The sequence below is a fragment of the Lytechinus variegatus genome, chromosome 2, assembly GCF_018143015.1.
Source record: "Lytechinus variegatus isolate NC3 chromosome 2, Lvar_3.0, whole genome shotgun sequence".
In the NCBI taxonomy this organism is placed as follows: Eukaryota; Metazoa; Echinodermata; class Echinoidea; order Temnopleuroida; family Toxopneustidae; genus Lytechinus; species Lytechinus variegatus.
In genome coordinates this window covers 23,610,861-23,629,439 of record NC_054741.1, presented here as the reverse complement: position 1 = coordinate 23,629,439, position 18,579 = coordinate 23,610,861, and the positions used below count along the sequence as shown (strand labels likewise).

General features: G+C 35.3%; 1 protein-coding gene and 1 long non-coding RNA gene across 3 annotated transcripts; one reads left to right on the top strand and one right to left on the bottom strand.

Annotated features, from left to right (window-relative positions):
* Nucleotides 1-6,804: 6,804 nt before the first annotated feature.
* LOC121407620 (repressor of RNA polymerase III transcription MAF1 homolog) lies at nucleotides 6,805-14,151 on the top strand. Of its 2 annotated transcripts, none has more exons than XM_041598788.1 (6): nucleotides 6,805-7,814; nucleotides 8,721-8,981; nucleotides 9,676-9,846; nucleotides 10,316-10,435; nucleotides 11,249-11,389; nucleotides 12,285-14,151. In XM_041598788.1, the coding sequence occupies exons 1-6, from the start codon at nucleotides 7,732-7,734 to the stop codon at nucleotides 12,298-12,300; spliced, it is 792 nt and encodes a 263-aa protein (XP_041454722.1). In that variant the 5' UTR covers nucleotides 6,805-7,731; the 3' UTR covers nucleotides 12,301-14,151. The 2 variants fall into 2 exon arrangements, with proteins under 2 accessions (XP_041454722.1, XP_041454721.1); XM_041598787.1 differs by having other exon boundaries at nucleotides 6,806-7,814; nucleotides 12,282-14,151.
* Nucleotides 14,152-14,552: 401 nt separating this feature from the next.
* Nucleotides 14,553-15,741, bottom strand: LOC121407622. The gene is made up of 2 exons (XR_005968935.1): nucleotides 15,551-15,741; nucleotides 14,553-15,077 (listed from the first exon to the last, which is right to left on the bottom strand). It is a non-coding gene; the product is annotated as an uncharacterized LOC121407622 (long non-coding RNA).
* Nucleotides 15,742-18,579: the final 2,838 nt, after the last annotated feature.

Sequence of the window (18,579 nt, the reverse complement as noted above, 5' to 3'; positions counted from 1 at the left end):
ATAATTCAAACTTATTTATTTGGGTAGAATTTTCTCCACTTTGAAGATAATAAGCCTACATATGTTCCCCAGTGGCGTAGCTAGGTTTTTTTCCCGGGGGGCACTGGGGGGGGGGGGGTCCTTGCTTTTTCAGGGGGGCACCGGCCATTTTCCGGTGTGTATCTATGTGTCCCCAAGGGCGATCAAACTTTCGCCAATAGGGGACCGGGCCAGAAATTATCTTCCCCTATATCAGTCACTTCTTAGTTTTATTCTTATAAAAAAACATAAACATAACATAATCTCATAAGCCTTATAAAAAGTGCGAGCGCGAAGCGCGAGCGATTTTTTTTTTTACTTTAATGTATTTTTTTCTGAAAATTTAATTTTTTTTGGCAATGTTATGTGTGATTCTGAACAAGGTTCGTATGTACCCCCAAGCGCGAACAGAATTTTTTATCAACTGTTCTAGCATTATCGAAAAGGGACCTGTTAAGGACTGCTTACAGTTACCCACGAAGACGGTAAATATTTCAATAATGCGAGCGCGAAGCGCGAGCAAATTTTTTGACATTCCGACCTAAAAAAAAATGGTCATTCTAAGCACTTTTTGTATTAATTAATGGGATAGGTATGTAACTAAACAATTGATGCGAGCGCGAAGCGCAAGAGGAAGAAAATTGAGACCTAAAAGCGGGACACTCTATTCATATTTTGTAAGTCAGAAATAGGATATAGTCAATTGGGTATCATTAATAATGCGATCGTGAAGCGTGAGCAGACAATTATTGATATTCTGATGTAAAACTGGATAATATAAAGAACATGCAGGCTATCGCGCATGTTTCATATTTAGACCTAAAATCTGGGCATTCTGAATACATTTGTTTAATGGAACATTATGGAATACACGTAGACAATATAAACTTGGCAAATCAAACAATGTGACCACGCAGCGTGAGCTTAAAATGCTGATATGTAGACCATAAAACAGACATTTTACAGAGCACTTAAATTTGTAAATGAAAAAAAAATGAAAGCTCGATGTCCGAGCTAAAATATGTTTTGCATATTGACTTCAAAACTTGCTCCACATCAGCCTATTGAGCAAGATATGAATCCCATCAAACAGGCAATTATGGCGCGAAGCGCCAGCAAAAATTCTATATAGTAACATGAAAATATATTTTTTTATTGCAAGTCTTCCCCTCACATTATTTCATTCACTCGTCTTCCTCCTCTTCTTTTTTTCTTCTGTCTTCTTCTTTTACTTTTTCTTTCTTCTTTCTGCCTTTTCTTTTCTTTTTTTTTGCTCTGCCAATTTTTTTTGGGGGGGCACCTGGGGGGGCACACCAAATCTCAGGGGGGGGCACGTGCCCCCCCAGGCCCCCCTGTAGCTACGCCACTGATGTTCCCCCGCCCCATATGTGCATGGGCGGAAATCTATCCCAAGAAAAGGTAGGCCCGACCAGGGGCGCTCGGATCCCCCGCGGGGGACCCCCCCGGAAAATTAGACAAAAAAAAAGTTATCACCCAAAATGTAAAGTAATTTCGTCCAAAATAAATTTGACAAACAAAAAAGAAAAGAAAAAAATGTATTGAATGATGTATTTTATAACAGACCACAAATAGTAGGGGGACAGGGGGACATTTGATATTGTGCCCACGGCCCCCCCTTCCAAACGGTAGGGGGGCCCTGTTCCCCATGGGATTTCCGCCCATGCATAAATGCCTTCTTTTTTGCAAAATGGTCCAGGCTGGAGATATTTATATCTCAATAAATAGAATAAAACTCACAAAGCAAAATGATGAAAATTTGATCAAAATCGGATAACAAATAACGGAGTTATTGAATTTTTAAGATTTGCATTATTCCGGTGAAACATTTTTAGGCATGTCTTTATGAATATTCATTAGGTGGGGTGAAGATGTCATATCCCCACTTGTTCTTTTGTATTTTTTTTTATATGAAATTAGGTTTATCCGAAAAATTTCTACCAATTGCTAAAACAATTTGTTTGACAACTGATTAAATCAGGCATTAGTTATTTATTGCCGCAACTTATGGAGACACATCATTTTTACATGTATGAAAAAAATGAAACATTTATGATTTCATGGAATAACATAAGAAAAAGGAAAGTGGGGATGTGACATCATCAGCCAACCCACTGAATATTCATGACTATATATGTGCATATATCTGTTTTCACAAAATATTGATAAACATTAATATTCAATAACTTCGCTATTTGTTATCCGATTTCTCAGCATTTTAATGCTCTGTGAATTTTATATTTAGATATAAATATTTTCAGCCCGGACCATCCCTTTAAGTGGGTGAAAATGTGCGCCTCCCTCGATTTTGGTAGTATCGATCCGTGCAAAATGCTATATTAATCCTAGCACTATTTTAGTATTCGGTCTAAATTTAAATTGCCATTAAGAATTTGAACTGATTGATTGTTTTTCTGATGATATACAAGAGAGTTTTCTGCATTAGTTAAGTTTGTATTACATGTATTTGTTAAAATATATATGTTTTACTTTTTAAGTTTCTTTATTTTCATAGTAACTCTGTATTCACATTGATTCCACGATCTTTTATGACGAAAATGACAAGTTTGGTTATTTTCTAAGTTCATTTAAAGTTATATTAATTATCAATATTCAACTTTCATGAAATAGAAATAGCATATATGAATTCTACCAATGCATGCATTTGCGCAAGTGAAATTGACTTTGCCATGGACCTGCCCCTTTCTATAAATAACACTGCGATCGGGGAATTCGAACTAGATAGGGATAGGGTCTTTGATTACAGTATAAATATGGGGTTGATGCGCAATATATTTTTTTCAGCACTTCAATAAAATAACCAACTATCCAAATCATTCCAATACAAACCAGGGCCATGTGAACGATTTTTTTACTGGGGGTGCTGATATCAATTTGAAAACTCGGGTTTCATTACAAAATGGAGCTCATCAATTCGGTCGAGAGAAATTTGAAAAGCAACCCCCCCCCCAAAAAAAAAAAAACACCTTGCAATATGAAGGTCATTTTGGTTACATTTTTATACCAAAATACCTGGGGTCCTATATACCCCCAGCACCCCACTTCCCATGGCCATAACACAAACCCACATCTATAATAGCTAACCGCTTGAAATGTGTCTAATTCTAAAATTATGTCCTCAAGTTCTGTTTGAGGGAATATGCATGTGAATTCTTCAAAACAACTAATTATTAACATGATTAATGACAGTGGAGGCGGATAGATTAAAGATCTGAAAGTAGTCAAAAAGTCTATGTTTTTTAAGAATAATTTAGAATTTCGGACGAATAATCAAACGATGTGCCCTTGTGATACATCCTCTCAAGAAGTTTCCCAAAGACTGAAACATTAGGCCTATATTACTGGGGGAAAATGTTTTGCAAAAGATCGCAGGGGTTTCAACTTTACTACTGACAACTAAACATACGTCATTTCTAGCAAGAGCAAACACTTGCATGCATGCATCCACAATATTGAGATCAGACTGTAAAACATTTTACTATACACAGGCCTAGCTCCCCATAGCTACATTTCACAATTTTATCTTCTTTCTTTATATACTTTTTATACTCAAAATTAACTAATAGATTTTACATCGTTTAACACTAAATAATATAGGTTTCCCGTTCAATTAATTCAATTTGCAACTAATTTGAATGACCTATGGGGTCGGTATTTAAATAGCCAAATACTTATTTCAATTCAATTCTATTTCATTAACGATTTCATGGTTATCTCATTTAAATATATTAATACAGAACGATCAAATTAAAATAGCCGAAGAAGTGTTTTCAAATTCACAACGGTACACTCCTTGCCACTAGCGTACCTACGGGGGGGGGGGGGGGGGGTGGGGCAGTCTGCCCCCTGACGAGTTACAGCCTATGCAAAGGACGTAACCCTACCCCCCTTGACGAGCTTGAAAGGCATTTTTTGCCCCCCCCCCTGACGAGCTTGAATACCTTTTCTGGTACAATATCCTTTATTTATGATTGAAGACCTTCCTTTTTTGTTTTTGCTTGTAAATTTTTTTCGCCGACGGTTTTGCCCCCCCCCCTGTGGAAAATCCTAGTACGCCACTGCTCCTTGCGAACGATTAGGAATTCAAAATCACTGATATGCAATCATCACTAATGGACAGTGTTTTTCGTTGTTGTAGTTGTTTTTTACTTCTTTTGAATAATTATGAAAATTGGTTTTACCTCTAAATTGGATGATTACAATAAATTTGCTAAAATGTATCCATCTGACAAACCGTCAACGGAACAGCAACTCGTTTTTGTTCCACTTTCATAGACTGTGGTTACATACCATGTTTCTTATCCCTTCCCCAAAACGATATAAATTACAATTATGTAAAATAAAAAAGAACAAGATGATGAAGAAAAAATACCTACCATTGGCATAGGTCATCCACCCACTCACTGGCGGATCCAGGGGGGAGGGGGTGAAGGGCGGCACAGCCGGCTAGCGCCTCATCCCCTTTTTGAGAGGCACAATTTTTTTCGTGGACGAAATACCCTAATTCTTTGGTTAAAACTTTTTTTTTTTTTTTTTTGCTCGTCAAAAATTCCTCTGTAAAATGTGCCCCCCCCCCCGTTTAGGAAATCATGGATCCGCCCCTGCACCCACTCATCAATCACTAAAAGAATAACCGTTTACAACCATATCTTAAGTGTTACATGAATTGTATACGTTTTTATCAAACACCATGGAATAAACTGATTCTAACTGAAAAGATCAGAAAAAAAGATAAGGATAAAGTTAAAGGTAAAGTTTGAAAAAAAAATTGTATAACGTAGGCCTAATAAAAAAAAATTAACACAGAAACATGTTATCTGAATTTGGATGTTTAGTGCAAATAGGCCTATGTGTGTGCCGATAAATGATATTGAAAATGGTATTTTAGGCGAAATTAAACGATCGGTTCGTCGTCGCAAAATTCAATGACACCTTTGGGCCATTAATTTGAACGAATTTTTCTCTAAATTGAATTTCTACAAAATCCAAAAGAATGATATGGAACGGAATTGAATGCTGAATAAATGCAGAGGGTGGACGAAATATTTCGAATTTGAACGTCCTTTCATTAATATAAATGCAACTCTGATGAAATTGGACAGGGGAAACCTATATTATGACATGAAAGATGGGACAAGGGAGGGAGGGGGGGGGGGGGCTATTTGTAGAGGAACAATGGATTTATATTTTACAAGAAAAAAGGCAGTTTCTCATTCGCCATAATTTTTTTCTTTGTCATCAAGATCGAATCTCAAACTCAATAATGACAGTATAGGCTAGCTCAGGGGCGGATCCAGGATTTTCCGAAGGGGGGTGGGCACATTTTTCCGAGGAAAATTTTGACAAGCAAAAAAAAACAATAAAGGTTTTTAACACAAAATTAAGGATATTTCGTCCCATAAAAAATAACAAGCAAGCAAAAAAAAAAGGGGGGGGCACACTTCTGGCACACAACGGCATTTTTACATTACAATTTTTTTTATTTGCTATTTTGCTTCTCAAAGGGGGTGGGGCACTGGCTGGCTGTGCCCCCCTCCCCGCTGTATCCGCCAGTGGGCTAGCTTATATAGAGGTTACAAGCAACCTTCTGTCCACCATCTTTTTTTTGCAGCCTGGCGTGTTTTTTTTAAACTCGGGTTGGAGGAATATAGATGTCGGTTAGTTTGATTCTAGGGACCAAGTTACAAAATTTACCACTTTTGTCTGCACACTAGACTGATGGGCAGTGCATGGAGGCCTTGCGACACTAATTTTTTGCAGCAAGCAATTTCAACTCATTTAGGCTGTGACAGTGAAAGAGGATTGTCGCTCTCCAAAATAGATGTAAGCTCGCTACTTCTCGCGAGAAAGTATTTTGTAATTTATTTTATCTTATTTTTTGCCAAATATAAGAAACAAAATAATAGTGATTAGGCCTATACCAGAGCAAATAAATTTCCCATAAAAAAAACCCTACAACATTTTAGTATTTCCTCTTATCTTTTTTTTCATTTGTTCTTAATTTTGGCTTGTTTTCTTTTTTTTGTTCCTTTCCCTTTGTTATTTTCCTCTTTTTTCTTATTATTCTTTCCTTTTTTAATTAGAGACAGAACCTTAAAAAAATTGGCAACCTCATATACAGACATGTTGAATACGTGATGAATTTAAAAATATAATTTGGGGATATTTTTAAATTAAAGTTCGAAAATTTTGTGGATTGTACCCCACCCCCTTGCCTCCGCCCTCCCCATCTCAGCCGCCTCAAGGTATCAGGATGTAAAATAAGGCCACGAAGTACGTACATGTATTGGAGTTCCTATGAAAAGGGACATCAAGGGGAGGGAATATCAAACTATCCCGCCCCCCCCCCCTCCATGGCCACCACAAGCGGATGTGAATAAGAGATCGTAAATAACATTCCAATGGGAGCAGAGACGCCGCCGACGGTACTACGGTATACACTTCCATGACGTCAATATTTTTACCCAAATAAACAAGCTACTTTCAAAACTCCCACAATCCTACGTTCAAAATTCCCACAATCTTGCTGCATAGAATTTCAAAATTCCAACCTGTTTTTGAGTAAAACTATGACAGAATTTTATATGAATAGATATTATGATTATTTTTAGTAACAAAATATAAATATTTTGTAAATAAAATTTATGTAAAATTAAAAAAACAGCAACGCTTTATTTAATACTCTCTGGTGATTTGTGGGAAGGATGATTGTTACGAATGAGGTAATTGAAGACGAGCTTTTCTATCAGCTGAACTTTAACAATAAAGGAAGTTCGAATTGGATTTGATCAACAACAAACGACTCCGGAGTATCTTCTTTGGAAACGTATTTTTGCCAACATTTTGCTTCAAAGTCATATGTTCCATATTTTTAAAGGAATACTGTTACAGTTAAGAACGCGTTCGAGTCATTTTGAGTGTCATTTGAGGAGCTCGAGTGGAGATTTTGTCATTTTGGTGATTCTTCTATGTGGGATCGTCGTTTAATTTTGCGCGTCATTCCCGTTTGTAATCCTTCCGTAATCTAATTTCAATGGCTTGTTGTGGAGAAGGCGAATGGAAATCATCATCAGACAATCAGAGTGCTGTCGTTTTTAGAATGAGATTGAGTCATCAAATACCGAGTTATAACTGTGAAAAGCACTGTAAATTAAACATTCTAAATAGTTTTTCAAGAATAAGTTGTTAAAAAAAGGTGCAGCCAGGTTTTTTGCATGATTGAAATTCGGCCTCATCTGTTCAATTCTCATCACACAGATCACATCAGAGACAGAGTGTAATTTGCACATGTAACGTTAGATATAGATCGAAATAGCTGATTTGTAGAAGGATAATTGTATACATGCAAAATATATGTGCCAAAATTATGAACAAGGTTTGGACTACCACTACCAGTACTGCAGTAAAACTTGCCGACCGACCGTTGCATCTAACGTTAGGATTGGGAATATATTTCATCAAGCCTGCTTGCGCTCTTCCTTTTCTGATTCATAGACATAATCTTATCCAGCTACATCATTTATAAATTGGCACTTTGAATCATAGAGACTTGCCAGAGTCAAAAGAGAGTAACATACTTTTTCCAGCAACAAAAAAAGAAGAAAATATTGCAGCTCAACGAATATATCGTATTTCCAAATTTGTTAGAATTGTCAACACTTTTTGCAGACCAAGATGAAGCTTCTTGAGAATCCAAAATTGGAAGCCATTAGTGAAGCTCTGGCCATGGAAATGGGAGAATGCAGGATTCTTGGAAAGTATGTGTGAACAATGAAGAGTCTTAATTTTTTTTAGACCCAGTCAGCATGATTTTTTCCTAAATTTGATTTAGGATGGGGGCTTCATTTTCCGGACACTTGGGCAAATAAAAACATCACTTCTTGCTCTTGATTTTTATCAAACTTGGTGGTGCATTCAATGATTCAGTGCTTAACAAAAATAATTGTGAAAATTTGTGCTTTGTAATATTGTCTGAACTCTGATATTACTTTCAATCGTTAATGAATTTTGGTCGCAAGGTTCCTGAAAGTGCCGTCTTGTTTGGTCAAACAACCCGTCCAGACAGACAATAACTGGGTATAAATGATATTTTAATGTCTTTTAAATTCCACAAAAGTTTCAGTAAATCTGTTTTTACTTATTTCAAAGAGTAAATGTGCCAAAATTGCACCCAAATTTAGAGCAAAATTGATCAATTTCTCTTAATGAAACTACTAAGCAATTAAGTAATTGAAAGTACAGAACAGGTCCTGTCCAGTGCTACACCTATTATTTGAGTTTGTCCCAAAGTTGCAATTCATAAAGCACTACAGTCTACAATTAAAGTATTGAATTATGGGAAAGTGAAGAATATTTCTATATGATTTTTTTTCTTTTTTTTTCTTGGCGATTTGTTTGTATTCTGGGCTTTCAGGGTTGGCAGAGTATGTAAATGAATGAAACAATGGTAGATCAACTTTCAAGTCAGGACTACCAGGAATATTATGAATATTAGACAAGTATTGAAGCAAGCCACTGACAATACAGACACCACAATACTTGTCAATCTTTTTTCTTCTTTTTTTCTGCCTTAAAATTTCATACAGTTTTGTATCATGTCATTGATTCTAACTATCCATGTACAATACAACTTGCAGTATTAAGCCATTATTACTTTTCTTCAGGGTGGAAAGTTACTCCTGTAAGATGGCTGGTCAGGACAAACGTCTTTTCAAGCTTCTGAGCCAGGAGAATGGTCACTCTCCTAGTGAGTTACAGGCCCTCTCACCTCCTCAGAGCACACTGACAGTCCAGCACCCAAACATTGTCAGTCGTAGCAGTGGGGACGAAGCAGGGGGACCCTTGTGCCATACCTGTAGCAGGAAGATGATCTTCTATCTGATCTCGACGCTCAATGCTGCATTTCACCCCGATTATGATTTCAGGTAGATGCTACTAGAAGAAAAAACATTTCAAGTAATGGATTCATGATTTTTTTTTGCTAGAGACAGCTAGATGTGCATTACTTTTTTTTCTTGGAAGGAGAAAGGGGGTGGGATCATAGGCGACAGAAGTGGGGGGCGGGGGACAGATCCCCCCAAAAAAAATTGAGGTGGGGCTAAATTTTTAGCTGATAACTTTTTTTTTTTTTTTTTTTTAAATATTTTTGTTTTTGCTTGTCAATTTTGTTTCCTGCGTCCGTCCCTAAATTCTGGTGGACCCCCTTTAAAATGTCTCTTGTCCCCCCTAAAATTTAGGTTGATGACCATGTTTTTTTTTTTTTTTGCTTGTCAAATGTTTTTTACATGTGTCCATCACAAAATTTCAGGTAGACCCCCCTAATTTATTGGCTTCTGCTGACAATGGGTGGGGTGGAGTGGAGAATGTTCTCCCTCAACAGCATTGCAATTCCTTCCCAATCTCACATGGTTATAATGTGTTAAGTACATGTATCACAAAGTGAAGGTTTTGGGAATGGATATGATAGTGTGTTACAAGTACTTCCAAAAAGCTTTTAAAGACAGTGATCTAAGGAACTCTGAGTTAAATGTATATTTAGGTTACTTTCTCAAGTTCAAATTATATGCTCGTATACATGTACATGTATGTAATTCTATATCAATTTTTTTTTTTGGATAGTGATGCAAAGAGTGATGAGTTCAGTCGAGAGCCAAGCTTGGACTGGACTGTGAATGCAGTAGATGGGAATCTGTTCTCTGCTGGCGGGGAGCTCTACACTACTCAGATCAGGCCAAAGCTCTGGGCTGCCATCAATGACGAAATCAGTGCCACAGAATGTGAGATCTACAGGTACAAAAACAATGTTCCCTTGCCTGATAAATCTCTCTTTGAATTTACATCTACGGTACTCCATGCAAATGAGGTCAGGAGCAGAGATGGATCTAATTCTGGATTAGACACTCAAGCTTGGATGGGCCTGCCATTGTGCACAAATAATACTGTGTGACTGGAATTAGTCAGGAGATGTTGTACATTGTGTTTTGTTGAAATATCAGTTTCAAAGGCCAATATGAAATTCGGCAAAATATGGATTATTTCTCCCTCCTTGCCATTTCAGAGATAGAGTTCTCTAAAGTGATTGTACATTGGCCCAGTAAATTGTTGGCATTTCAAGGTTAGTATTTTCTAGAGATTGTGGTGGTTGAGATTTAAGAAGATTAGATATGCTTATTGATTTTATCAGAGAAATTATAACTGATGACAAACCTGCTGAATTACATACAGTGAATGTGTAATGTTTTTTTTTTCATCTTTACAGCTACAATCCAGACCTTTCTTCTGATCCTTTTGGAGAAGAGGGTGTCCTGTGGTCATTCAATTACTTCTTCTACAACAAGAAACTGAAAAGGATTCTCTTTTTCACTTGCAGGGCTACAAGGTCAGTGATAAATTACTGTATCAATGAAAGTATTTCTGATAATTCAAGAAAGAGATCCACAAGTGGTATGCCATGATCATCATCAATATGTTTTGTTGTAGAGTTTGAAAATATTCTATCTGGTAATTAACTTTTCAATACTTTAGAGGGACACTCTTTCAGGTTTGTTGACCCCCCACCCATAAACATGCATGTAACTCATGGAATTAAAAGAAAGTCATGTCAAAACATGTGGGAGAATATCTTATGAACATGGTCCACTGTGAAAAGATTGGTTTTGACTTCAAATACCCGCACAATACTCACATTTAATAATAAACAAAACAGCTGGAATAGGTGGGCCAACAATTATGCGTTAAGTTCTATACATTCATTTTTGTGTGCAATGCATGTGGCTGTCAACAGATTTGTGTTTATCATATTGGATGTATAACTTATAGCAAATACCTATTCTTAGTTTCATTACATAACAATTTTTTTTTGTCAATTGTCAATCACCCTGAGACTGAGTTTTTGTTTTCTTCACAATTCCAACTTATGACCAGTATGTGTATTCCCATTTGTATGGCTTAGGTGGGCGGCGGGCCAACAATTATGTGTTATGTCCCGTATATTCATTTTTGTGTGAAATGCATGTGGCTGTCAACAGATTTGTGTTTATCATTCTGGATGTATAATTTATAGAAAAATACCTATTCTTAGGTTCATTATAGGTAACTTTTTTTTTCACTTGTCAATTACCTTGAGTTTGTTTTCTTCACAATTTCAACTTATGGCAAGTATGTGTGTTCTCCTTTGTTTTGCTTCCTGAAGGAGGGACCTTTGCCATGATTCTGGCCTTGGTCATGACCTGTCCTTGACTGTAGGTGATGATGATGATCTGTTGATGGATTCTGATGGAGACAGCCAAGAAGATGTGGATTACTATGCAGGAGAACCAGTGTATTGTGGAAGGTAAAACCAATACAAGCATATTCAAAATTTATTCAATACTTATTGACACTGTAATCATTTACAATTAATTGTTTTTAAGATTATTTTGTTTTATTGATTAATTATTGAAATATGCACTCTTAAAAGAGCAATATGAAAATAAATTGCCATTATATTGTTTTTTTTATTATATATATATAAAAATGAATTTGGTAATGGACATAACTTAGCTATATACAGCCCACCTAAGCACTTCTGGCTCAATAAGCTTATAATTGCAACTCATGATATGGTCTGGCATGATAATAAAGGACATCCTGTTCTCACTGTTGATGAATACTAATTTGATAATCATGAGGATGACTGTAACATGCCGAGTGTGTGATTGAGGTTTATCAAGTTGTACAGTCAAGCACAGACATTTTAAACACTCGTCACACCCTATTCCACATTGATATTTCGTCACTTTTTAATTGGACTGAGTGGTCTGTAAGATGGATAAGTGGGAATGCCAGAGAAGCACATGCCTGTTGTCATCGGTTGATTGGCTCTGCCCTTTCCTGATGAAAATATATTCAATGGCAAAACAAGAGCAAATGTAGAAGTAGTGCAGCAGCAGGAGCTACAAAAACAATGAGGATATACTTGCTGTTTGTTTTGAATTACTTTTTTTCAGGGTCAGTCATTAAAAAAAGAAAATGTGGTGTATCATCACATGAATCCCCTTTGACATCAACAATAATATGAGCAATGCGTCAGTTGATTACATTGTTATGTAGAGAAAATGTTAAATGCATTTTCATTTGTCAACTTTTAATTTGTTATAATTATTAATCAATTTATTATTTTTAAAGTCAATGATTTATGAATGTATAATTTGTAAGTTCCCCTATTATGTGTTTTGTTTTTGCAGTAGGATGGAAGTGTTCTAGAGCACCGGGGTTAGAAGTCTCTTTCCTTGATGGACTGCAGTGAAGTGTTACCAAGCTTAGACTTCATTTCTCATCATTTACTTCATCAATTACTAGTATTCATTCCAATGTGGATTAATAACCACACGTCTCTGCTCAAGCTACCACTCTTTTTTAAAGCTAACAATAGCTTAACCCTATGTCAGGCTTTATATCCAGTCACTAATATTAATTCTAACCACATATATAATCTGATGTTCAGTCATTGGTTTGCATTTTATATTTTCAGAAGGTGAGAAATGTAAAGTACTTCTGAAACAAATGCAGTCATGCAATATCAAAGTTTTATCAACAGTTATTTTGATGTATTTAACCAATAGATAATTTAATGTAAAGGTGGGAAAAAAAATATCACAGCAACACAGAGTGGGGAAAGAGTGTCAATGTCTTTGAAGAGTTTATAAAAGTGGTTTTACTTAATGACATTTTATGTTCCTGAGAGATTGGTCATTGCAATTTATTTTCTTTGATCTTGATCATCTTCAAACATTTTTTTTTGCAATCTGCTTTATGCCTGAAGATAGACCATTGATTTTTTTTTGGTTTTACAGCATATGATTTATCAAAGAAAATGAGTGCAATTTAGCCATGCCATAATTGTCATGTGGAATTTCTGTAATGCTTTGCAAAAGTGGTTACCATTCTTCTGAAAACAATGAAATAAATGTGGTTGAATTGCTTTAAAAACTTTGGAAAGAGAGAAATCATATATCTTCGTATGGATGCCTGATATGATATAATGGTACCAATGCTTGATCAGTAATTGATATCAGTGTCTAATTTAATTTGATGGTATTCATTACTATTTATACCTAATTTGAGATCGTGTTTTTCATGCCCATTTTTTTTATATGGTATTGGAACTGGATTGTTATGATAGTCGGTGATCAAATTGACACCAAGGGATCTATTAGTTTATTGTCAATGGACCTATTGCAGAGTTGCAAAAAGACTTCAATTTAAAAAATCATATGCTACTTGATTTTCAACTAATAAGAAGTGCATTTATGATTTGCATTTGATTCGTCTGTTACAAGACACTGTATTACTTAATACATGGAAACAGTAAAAATACTGACCCCATATCAAGTAGATTATGATGCTGATGATGATCTAACATGACTTAATCTAGATATACCAAGAGACTATAAAAGAAAGAGCATCAAACCCATTTCAAGCATGACTTCTGTTTCAGGAACATAATAGTGTAGCTAAGTTTGAGTTATCCAAAATGTGCGACCGATTCGGCTGTGTTACAGGGAAATTGTAAATGATTAAATAATAGAAGAATATAGAGAGATATATATTTATTCTTTTGATACTTTGTTCATGTATAGAGTTTGGATGTTTTGTACATAATTTCAGGAGTTTTCAACAGTTGTTTTTTAATACTTTAGATGTGAATTGTACATACTAGTTCTATGTGTACCTGTGGATTTCTTAAGCACTTTTGTGATTTGTTTCGTATTTTTGTACCAGCATATGTGTTGACTATTCTATTGCAGAGTTTAGGTGTTTTTTCGCTTCTGAATTATCTGTGTAAAGTCATTATGTACCTGATGTGGATGGTTTGCATTGTGTCAAACCTTTATTTTGTTGGAAAATTGGAAGTTGGTTGTGGTGCTATAATGAGCATTTGTGCTTGGGCTAGTCTCATACTTTAAGATCCATGTTTATGAATGAAAATATTATAGTACACATTTATTCACCTAATATGCAATTCTTTTGGCTGCTTTTGTTGGCATGCTGCATACATATTTAAATGAAAGAATTCCTATTAAAAAAAATTCAAACTAAGAATTTTTTGTCAGAAAAAAAAATGAAAGCAACGCTTAAACAATGTTTGCACAACATTCGTTTTCATGAAATGTGGGAAATACTAAAAAGAACCCAAAATACACATCTAACCTTATGATGATGAAAGTTCATCTGTGTTGAACTTGGTTGAAAATAAGTAAAAGTAAAATTTTGTCACTTCGGTCATCACTGAGGAAGGCAGCACTTTGTAGCCAAAAATTTCGAGGCAATTTCTTCAGATTTTTCTTTGTGTTGAGAGCAAATGTACAACTTTTACTCACATCTAACATTATTATGCCAATTGCAGAAAAGTATTATACCTTAATCATCAGTTTGCGACAATCTGTTGGTTACTCGGAGTTAATTATTTTAGCTGAAGTAACTTATTATCATGTGAACCTATTTCCTCCCTCACCGTATTTCAAGACAGATATTACATATCCAGCAAGAGCAGTCAAATTTAATCAACCGGAGGTTTTTCAGGTTTTATTTCATGAAAAATTGTGATTTAGTTTAGAGTTTATTCACTTACTATGCAGTTTTAAGCAAGAGTTTAAAATATTAAGGCTTGTTTCATTTTAATACACATTCATGTAAAAGTAGAATACTTTTATATTTGAAAAATATTTAAAAAAACTTTGTATGCAATTTTAACCCCTTTAACACAAAGCTTTGTGATCAGTTGTAAAATGCCATTCATGATACATTGTTATTAGAACATTTGGTCATTATATAATCAGAATTGCTCAATAATTAGATTAATCACAGATCTGTGTGTTACCAGGCTCTGGTCTGTATTCTTGCCATATGCCCATACATTTTCCCCCAAAACTCAATAAGTATTAATAATCTTTTAATAGTTTTGACTTATCCATTGCATGAGTACCTTCCTTATTTTGTCAACAACGACTTGCAAGTTCTATCTGCTTTTCACGCAAAACCTCTCCCCGGGGGGGGGGGGGGGGGCACTCAGTATATAATGCATAGTGGGTATGTGCCGCGGAGGGGACCCCCATTTTTACACTCAAATTTCCGTTCCAAGGCATAGCATTTTTGCCTTGTTGAGAAAAAGAACAAAGAAAGCCGCTCCAAGGCATAGCATTTTCTTCTTATCGAGAAAAAAGAGAGAAATCCGCTCCAAAGCTTCGCATATTTTTCGTTACGCCGCTCCGATCGCGTTGAATGAGCTGCAATTTTGGTGAAAAGCGGCCGCAGAGCTCCGCGGCGGAGGCCGCGCTAGCTGTATCATGCACATGCACGCATGACCGTTCCGTAGGGATGCATAAGCGCTCACGCACTGGCGATCCGTTCCGAGGACCCTCCTTTTTACACTAAGCCCGCTCCAAGGCCCCCGTTTTTTGTCTCGCCCGTGGCACACCCCCACCACATTTTTGGTCGATTGCCCCCCCGGGACCTCTCCAAACTTGTGCATTAGAAGTTATAGAAAGCCCACTTATAGTGATTATTAAAAAAAAATAAGTGATTTAATTGCAATCTTTGTCAAGCTTTTTTACTGTATATAAGTAGGTATGCATGTATGTTTCATTGTAAAACAAAAATAATTTAAAAAGAGGGCTGTTAAGTGAATTAAACAAAATTGTTTTAAGCAAATCAGTCTTCCCCATCCATTTTGTGTGTGTAAAGTATGTTTAAACAAGGTTAAATAGTTTTTTTTTAAATCACAGAATACAGTTTTTCATTCCCAGATGTTGGCAGGTCGGGGAAGGGGGGGGGAGTGACCACATGGATGAATCACAAGATATAACAAAATGCGATCCCATTTTGGGAAGAAAAAAATTGTGATTTGTCTTTTCTATAACCTGAAATATTCAGACAGAAATAAAATCTAGAAATAATCAGATTTAGATACTTTGAGAAAATGCCAAATTGATTCTGAAGTAATGTCAGGAGCAATCAACAATTATAAACCCTTGTGGACTTCATTTTTATGAAGTTCATTCAACTTTGTCACTTAGAATGTACGTCAGCCAGATGCAATTTGTCAAAATGTTCCAATTTCATCACCGAAATTGGATCACAGTTCAGTGTAATGTGGGCTTAAAAGGTCAAGTCCACCTCAGAAAAATGTTGATTTAAATCAATAGAGAAAAATCAGACAAGCACAATGCTGAAAATTTCATCAAAATCGGAGTTATGACATTTCAAAGTTTCGCTTATTTTCAAAAAAATAGTTATATGAAGGAGCCAGTTACATCCAAATGAGAGAGTCGATGACGTCACTCACTATTTCTTTTGTTTTTTATTGTTTGAATTATACAATATTTCAATTTTTACGAATTTGATGATTAGGACCTCATTGCCTGAAGCACAAAATGTTAAAATAATGGAATACCACGTTTTCAGGGAGGAATAAAACTTCATTTCACATGACAATGACGAGAAAACAAAAATAGTTCATATGATATACAAAAGAAATAGTGAGTGATGTCATCAACTCTCTCATTTGGATGTAACTAGCTCGTTCATATAACTATTTTGTTGTTAATAAGCGAAACTTTAAAATGCCATAACTTTCTTATTTTACATCCGATTTTGATGAAATTTTCAGTGTTATGCTTGTTGAATTTTTCTCTTTTTATTCAAATCAAGTTTTTGTTGGGGTGGACTTGTCCTTTAAAAAGGATTACTATGAACCAGAATAACTGAGGAGTACATGAATTACAATTTTTATCCATTTGGTCTACAAGCAGTTGGTCTAAAGATTGTCTTATGGCACATGGGATAAACCCATTTGGTCTACTATCTGGTCTAATTGCCACTTGGTTTATTACTCATTTATCACTTGGGCTAACTTGTTTAATTGGAGAATAATCAGATACTTGAGAAAAGGCCAAATTCCACTTTAATTATACTGCCTTTTTTCACACTTTGCAAAATCAATATTTAGTTTACAGTCATCTAAATTGTATAGACTGAGACACTGAGTGGTCTAAGACCAAGTGGGTTATATACGAAATGGGTATACCCTAAATAGCAATGAGATAAAGGGGTTAATAAGCTAAGATGCCACATGGTTGGCAGACTAAATGGTTGAAGACACAATGGCACATATTCTGAAGTCGGGGTTTATGATAATAATGGCATTTTATTTCAAGACTGATTGCAGCACGAGCTGAATTGTATGGAGCTTTTACATGTAAAAGTCAAAAGAAAACAAATATATTAATACTACCGGTAAATAAGAAATTATTTCAAAATATAAAATCAATAATACTTTTGGGGTTGTATAAATGCAATTATCTACATTATCAACAGATAATTTCAAATATTTGTAATCATTAAAGTTATTCAAGAAATTTCAATATAGTTAAAAGATAGTAAACGAGAATGCAGAAGGGAAGAATTTGTGATATAAATGAATTGGATTAGATTGGCACGCCATATAAAATTTGCCTGTAGATGCCAAGATTTTAAATAAGAGAGGGATCTAGACAGGTGTAATTTAAACTCTGGTATAAAGTTGTGGTCTAACTATGAATAACCAATTATGACATGAAATTCTAACAGTATAAAGAAATCGGCTAATTTCACTCCCAAATCATTCTTAACTGTCCGGCAAGGATAAATGAGATAAAATGCTTCACCATTAAAAAATAGAAAAAAAGCAAAATTGACAGAAGTAGCATACAATGTTAACAAAATTTTGACGTGTTTGGCTTCTCATACTTTTAGCACAAAATTACACCCATAGAGATATATCTCTATGGTTACACCAAGGTCAAAGATAAACCTGACTTCAGAATATGGGCCAATGGGTCAATATGACTTGTATATATCAGTAAATGAAAATTAAGAATTGCTCCATCCACAGCCACCCCACCCCCCCCCCCCCAAAAAAAAAATAAGCATACAAAATAAGTAAGTTGAAACTTGAAACACCCATATTAATGCAAAAAAAAAAGAAAAGATAAATAGTAACCTCAAATAAGTTTTTGTGTCATTTACAATTATTACCGATAACAAAAGTTTCATATTCTCAAATACATCCAGAGCTATACATTTTAATTCTTCATGACCATTGATGTGTGTAACCTCATATAAGGAAAATTATTACAAGGTATTTCCAATTTCCAAAATCTATTTTTTGTTTGAACATATATTGTCTTATTAACCCTGATAAAATAAGATTTTATTTCATTAAAAGTTCGGTTAGCAGACCCAAAGAAATTGTTTTGATGAGATTCCATAAGGTGTGTTCTAGTACTGCTGTTTACCATTGCCGAAAACAAAAGCAAACTAGATATTCTGTGATTTCTTGCAGTACACCGCCCTGGCTGTTTCACAAAACTTGATATCAATATCAAATCCAACATATATGAATTTGGAACCCCATTTCATAAAAGACTTACGGCTACATTAATATTGCCACTATGAGACATAACTACATTGTGACAAGGCTCATCAGCCAATCTAAATAATATG